Below are 6,297 nucleotides of genomic sequence, written 5' to 3' on the forward strand. Positions count from 1 at the left end.
AGCTGACACGCAGGTGCCTCTTTACTGCAGACCTGCACTGAGGCAGGAGGGATCCCAGCTCCTGTGGCTTTTTGGTGGGCATGGGAGGGTGCTGAGTCCCCTTCCAGCCCCAGGACTACAATCCCAGCATGAGATGCCTGCATGGACTCAGCTGGCTCCCTTCCCTCAGCAGGGCTAAAGGAGATCCCTGCCTGTCACTGTCTGCATGTCCTGCCCAAAGATGGAACAAGAAAAAGGCTGTCCAGGGAAGTGGTTCAATGACCCTCCTTGGAGATATTTCAAAGACACGGTGTTAAGGGACATGATTTAGTGGTGGACTAGCTGGTGTTAGGTTCACCGTTGGACTTGGTGATCTTAAGGGTCTTTTCCAACTGAAAAGATTCTATGATTCTCGAAAGAGTTCATTCTTGGACCCAAGTCTGTCTCTCAGCAGAGCAATGACCCTGCTGGAAAGCAGTGTCTCTCCCCAGGTGCGGGAGGGAACATCAGTGATTGCTTCAGCCTGTTTCCCAGCAGGTTCCCCTGGAGGCCCAGGGACACCTGGAGGGAGCCCAGAGAGGGAAGGAAAATTGTCACCATGGGCTGGTCCTCTGCTGCTGAGCTGGGCTGGGCTCCTGGGACAGAGGGAGCTCCTGGCAAGCAGGCAGCGCTGCAGAGAGACAGCTCTGCCCAGGAGCAGGGCTGGGGGCACTGCCTGCAGGCATCGAGAGGAGACCTGCAAGGCAGAGAGAGCTTAAAGGCAGCGTGGAGTGGGAGGATGCTGAGAGCTCACTGCGGGAGAAATCTTCACAGCCCTCTGCACGGTGAGTCTGTGGGTGCAGGGCAATAGAGCTTCAGTTCCTGCAGGGATCTCCGAACACTGGCACAGCTGACAGCATATGGGATCTGGCAGGGGGAATCTCTTCATTTCTCTGGCGCAGAGGAGAAGGGTGTGCTCCAGAGCAGGCTTCCCTGCTGCCCTGTCAGAGGGACAGGGCATGAGGGCTGCCTTCTCCTGGCACCAGCTGCAGGGCTGTGAAGCCGGGTGTGCATGCAGGGGTGCCCAGGGCTGTCCTTCAGAGCAGGGTCCTGGTGTTTCAGGGGCTGAGTGGTGGAGCAGGGACTTTGCTGCCTGCCAGGGTCAGCACTCAGCCTGCACGGGGAGCTCCCCATGACAGCGTGGGGAGAAGGTGTGGGTGAAAGAAACGACCCCTGGAAGGGCAGAGCAGGGTGCTTCTGCTGTCGAGAGCGTGCTGCGTGGGTCACGTTTGCTCACAGCTTAAGCTTGGGCATGGATTTTGGAGAAGAACGTCAAGGCAGCATTTACCTTTAAGGTAAGGAGTCTTTGCTATGAATTTTTATCATCCTCATCAGTGGTTTTGCAGTATGAGACTAAAATTTGTTTCTCCCCTCTGGAGAAGGCACCGAGACCCCAGTTGTTCTTAGGACTTGTTCTCAAGTGCTCCTTAACCCCTGCACACACAGAGATGCCCCTGGGCAGTTCCCAGCGGCCAGGAGGGGTCTGCAGGGCAGAGCTGAGCACACAGCGGGTGGGATGGGGTCTGTGAGCAGGGACAGGGAGGTGACAAGGGGATGGAGAAGCGGCTGCTGACAGGGAGAGCTCCAGGCAGCAGAGACAGGGGCAGGGAGTGAGACAGAACTGCTCCCAGAAATGCCATGGGAGGGGGGGATTCAGGCACCTCCCTGCCATCACCGGAGAAAACCAGAAGATCCTCTGGCCATATGGCCATGGGGACTCAGTCACCTTCTCAGTGGCCTCAGCCCTGAAAAGAAATTATCAAACACCCTACCATCTGTCCCTGTCCTGCCTCCATATACAGCAGCTCTGTGACATCTGTCCAAGTTCCTCCTCCTGTCTCTACTCCTCTTGTTTGTATCAGTGGACTGGGATGGGAGGTAGGATTCAGATGCACTACACAGAATGAGCCTGGGGGTATTGCCATGCAGAATTGTCCATGGGAGTAAACTGTCCCAATCCCCTCCTAATCCCCAGGCTCCCATTGCTAGAAATTAGAAACCTCTCCCTTCAGGACAACGCATCTTTAGGACATATGCTTCTTTCCCTGCCAAAAGCACTCCTTAATTTTGCTGGAAAGAACAGAACAAAGTGCACCAAAAAAAATCCCCTCAGATTTTGTCTTCTTTTGGTTGAATTGGAAGAGTCAATGATGAAAAGCTCGATGATCTAATCAGCTGATTTAATCTGATATCATCCCATGTCCCTACTTACCTCCTGCTTTAGGGCAGGACCGACTCCCCGGTAGCCCACAGCAGAGCCCGTTGCTCCCAGTGGCACCTTCAGCCAGCATCAAGCAGAGCTCATGAAAGAAACCTGCCAAAGGTCCTTCTGAAATACGAGAGGCAGCTTCAGTGGGGTTTCTAAGAGAAATGCATTACCTTTAACTCAGAGAAGTCTCTTCTAACTTGTCAATGACTCTTCCCTCATGAACAGTGCCCCATGCCCAGAGGAAGCTAATGTCCAACAGCAGCTCCAGCACCGAGTTCCTCCTCCTTGCATTCATGGACACGCGACAGCTGCAGCTCGTGCACTTCTGGCTCTTCCTGGGCATCTACCTGGCTGCCCTCCTGGCCAACGGCCTCATCATCACCACTGTTGCCTGCGACCACCGCCTCCACACCCCCATGTACTTCTTCCTCCTCAACCTCTCCCTCCTCGACCTGGGCTCCATCTCCACCACTCTCCCCAAATCCATGGCCAATTCCCTGTGGGACAGCAGGACCATCTCCTACAGGGGGTGTGCTGCACAGGTCTTTTTTTTCTTTTTCTGTGCTACAGCCGAGTACTCTCTCCTCACCATCATGGCCTACGACCGCTACGTTGCCATCTGCCAACCCCTGCACTACGGGACCCTCCTGGGCAGCAGAGCTTGTGTCCACATGGCAGCAGCTGCCTGGGGCAGTGGGTTTCTCAATGCTGTGCTGCACACGGCCAATACATTTTCACTACCGCTCTGTCAGGGCAATGCTGTGGGCCAGTTCTTCTGTGAAATCCCCCAGATCCTCAAGCTCTCCTGCTCACGCTCCTACCTCAGGGAAGTTGGGCTTCTTGTGCTTAGTGCCTGTTTAGCATTTGGTTGTTTTGTTTTCATTCTTTTCTCCTATGTGCAGATCTTCAGGGCTGTGCTGAGGATCCCCTCTGAGCAGGGACGCCACAAAGCCTTTTCCACGTGCCTCCCTCACCTGGCCGTGGTCTCCCTGTTTATCAGCACTGCAGTGTTTGCCTACTTGAAGCCCCCCTCCATCTCCTCCCCATCCCTCAATCTGGTGATGGCAGTTCTGTACTCGGTGGTGCCTCCAGCAGTGAACCCCCTCCTCTACAGCATGAGGAACCAGGAGATCAAGGATGCCCTGAGGAAAACGATGAGCGGGTGCTTTTCAGAAGCAATTAACTTTCGTTTTGCAGAGCATTCATAATGTAACTCATTACAGGCTGTCGTGGTTTAACCCCAGCCAGCAACTAAGCACCATGCTGCTGCTCACTCAGTCCCCCCACATCCAGTGGGATGGGTGAGAAAATCGGGAAAAGAAGAGAAACTCGTGGGTTGAGATAAGAACGGTTTAATAGAACAGAAAAGAAGAAGCTAATAATGATAACGATAACACTAATAGAATGACAACAGTAATAATAAAAGGATTGGAATGTACAAGTGTTGCACAGTGCAATTGCTCACCATCTGCCGATCGACGCCCAGTCTGTGCCCGAGCAGCGATCCCCCCACCCCCACTCCTCCCAGTTTATATACTAGATGTGATGTCGCATGGTATCGAATACCCTGCTGGCCACTTTGGGACAGCTGCCTTGGCTGTAGCCTCTCCCAGCTTCTTGTGCCCCTCCAGCTTTCTCGCTGGCTGGTCATCAGAAGCTGAAAATTCCTTGACTTTAGACTAAACATTACTTAGCAACAACTGAAAACGTCAGTGTTACTGTCATTCTTCTCATACCTAACTCAAAACATAGCACTATACCAGCAACTAGGAACACTATAACTCTAGCCCAGCTGAAACCAGGACACTATCCACCCCTTATTCTGTACCATTGACCTCATGCTTACTTCCCATACCTTCAGTTACATCCTGGTCAATAATCATCACATTTTCCATCCTTTTGAGATGTATAGACAATTGTATATATGTATATATATGTATACACACACAGAGATATCATTCCTTTAGGTTATGGGTCATGTTTTTATGAAAAGTTCATTTAGTTCCCGACTCTGGGCTCCATCTGTCATAGCAGTCTTTCTGGGCAGGAGGGATGGTGCAAAGTCCACTAAGTCAGCAGAGCAGGATTGGGCTTCAGTGTGGTGTGACAAGCAGGCGACATTGGACACAGTAGGACGACGGTGTACACCGTTGGATTGTTGCATGCTGGAGTCTGTTCTGGTTCCATCAGTACTGCATTTCACTCAGTTTTATCACAGTTCATTCTTGCTTGAGCTAAGTGATTCTTACTGTAGTACTATGGATGTAGGAGCTAACAATTATAGTACTGATAACAGACAGTAGCAGGGTTATATAGCAACTAATGTCATACAGTTTAATTCTGGCTATTCTCACTTAAAATCAAATCCCCTTGAGGCACACATCGGACTTCCCCATCTTTTCGCATCACCCACCAAGTGCACCCGGGCCCTTGAGCAAAAGCAATCCCACCAATGGGTTTACCTTTGCCTGAGGCAGGACTAACCCAGACTGTCTTCCCTAACATATGTTTTATGTGCACTACAGGGACTTTTTCCCCTCCTACAGTAGGTTAAAGTTCTGACTGGGCAGGGCCACCCCGACTGGCAGATCCTCTGGGGTTGGCTAACCAGGTGGCTCTTGCTAAATGTGTATCCCAATGGTTGAAGGTTCCACCCCCCATTGCTCTCAATGTAGTCTTTAACAGTCCGTTGTATCGCTCAGCTCAGGCTGGTGCATGATAGGGGATGTGATACACCCACTCAATGCCATGCTCTTTGGCCCAGCTGGCCATGAGGTTGTTTGGGAAATGTGTCCCGTTGTCTGACTCAGTTCTTTCTGGGGTACTGTGTCACCATAAGACTTGGTTTTCAAGGCCCAGGATAGTGTTCTGGGCGGTGGCATGGGGCACAGAATATCTTTCCAGCCATCCGGTGGTTGCTTCCACCACTGTAAGCACATGGCGCTTGCCTTGGAGAGTCTGTGGGAGTGTGATATAGTCAATCTGCCAGGCCTCCCCATATTTCTATTATTTCAGCCATCACCCTCCATACCACAGGAGCTTTCACTGCTTGGCTTGCTTAATTGCGGCACATGTTTCACGTTCATTGATAATCTGTGCAATAGTGTCCATGGTCAAGTCCACCCCTCGATCACAAGCCCATCTCTATGTTGCATCTCTTCCCTGATGGCCTGAAGTATCATGGGCCCACCGAGCCATAAATAGCTCACCCTTATGTTGCCAGTCCAGGTCCACCCGAGCCACTTCAATCTTGGCAGCCTGATCCATCTGCTGATTGTTTTGATGTTCTTCAGAAGTGTACCCACTCTTCCGTACATGAGCATCTAATTTTCCAACCAGATTCTCTAGCCCGGGCACAATATCTTGCCACAGTGCGGCAGCCCTGATGGGTTTACCTCTGTGCTGCCAGTTGCTCTGCTTCCATTGCTGCAACCACCCGCGCAGGGCATTTGCTACCATGCATGAGTTGGTATAGAGAAAGGGCACTGGCCACTTCTCTCCTTCAGCAATGTCCTGGGCAACTGGGGTTTCCTATGCGAGCCCGTTGTGTGATCAGTGCGACCCACTGACTCCATGTGGCATCAGTTGCCCCTGATGAACATCCAGCCCAGCACTGGCAGTCGGGGTGCCAAGAGGAGGTGTGTTTCAATACCAACCACTTCTGAGGCAGCTCGAACTCCTTCATAAGCTGCAAAAATCTCTTTTTCAATTGGAGTGTAGCAAGCCTCAAATCCTGGATATCGCAGGCTGCAAAACCCCAGGCGTCAGCCTTGGGTTTCCCCAGGTGCTTTCTACCAGAGGCTCCAGGTAGGGTCATCCTCCCCTGTTGCAGTATAGAGCACATTTTTAACATCTTCTCCTGCCCGGACTGGCCCAAGGGCTACTGTATGAACAACCTCCCGCTTAATTTGTTCAAAGGCTGGTTGTTGTTGTGGACCCCACATAAAATCATTCTTCTCCTGGGTCACTTGGTAGAGAGGGCTTACACTCAGACTGTACCTTGGAATATGCATTCTCCAAAAGCCCACAACACCTAGGAAAGCCTGGGTTTACTTTTGACTAGTCGGTGG

At 51.7% G+C, this 6,297-nt stretch overlaps 1 protein-coding gene across 1 annotated transcript; it reads left to right on the plus strand.

Annotated features, from left to right (window-relative positions):
- Positions 1 to 757: 757 nt before the first annotated feature.
- LOC142025756 (olfactory receptor 14J1-like) lies at positions 758 to 3,435 on the plus strand. Its single transcript, XM_075018432.1, has 2 exons — positions 758 to 803; positions 2,453 to 3,435. Exons 1-2 carry the CDS (start codon positions 758 to 760, stop codon positions 3,433 to 3,435), a joined length of 1,029 nt encoding a protein of 342 aa, XP_074874533.1.
- The last annotated feature ends 2,862 nt before the right edge of the window (positions 3,436 to 6,297 follow it).

Source organism: Buteo buteo, chromosome 30 (assembly GCF_964188355.1).
Source record: "Buteo buteo chromosome 30, bButBut1.hap1.1, whole genome shotgun sequence".
Lineage (NCBI taxonomy): Eukaryota > Metazoa > Chordata > Aves > Accipitriformes > Accipitridae > Buteo > Buteo buteo.

What these genes read in the sequence shown, in the direction of transcription:
- LOC142025756 (XM_075018432.1), top strand. Translation starts at nt 758, where the DNA reads ATGCTGAGAGCTCACTGCGGGAGAAATCTTCACAGCCCTCTGCACG. An exon ending in TCTTCACAGCCCTCTGCACG is followed by an intron (nt 804 to 2,452) that starts GTGAGTCTGTGG and finishes CCTCATGAACAG; the next exon opens with TGCCCCATGCCCAGAGGAAG.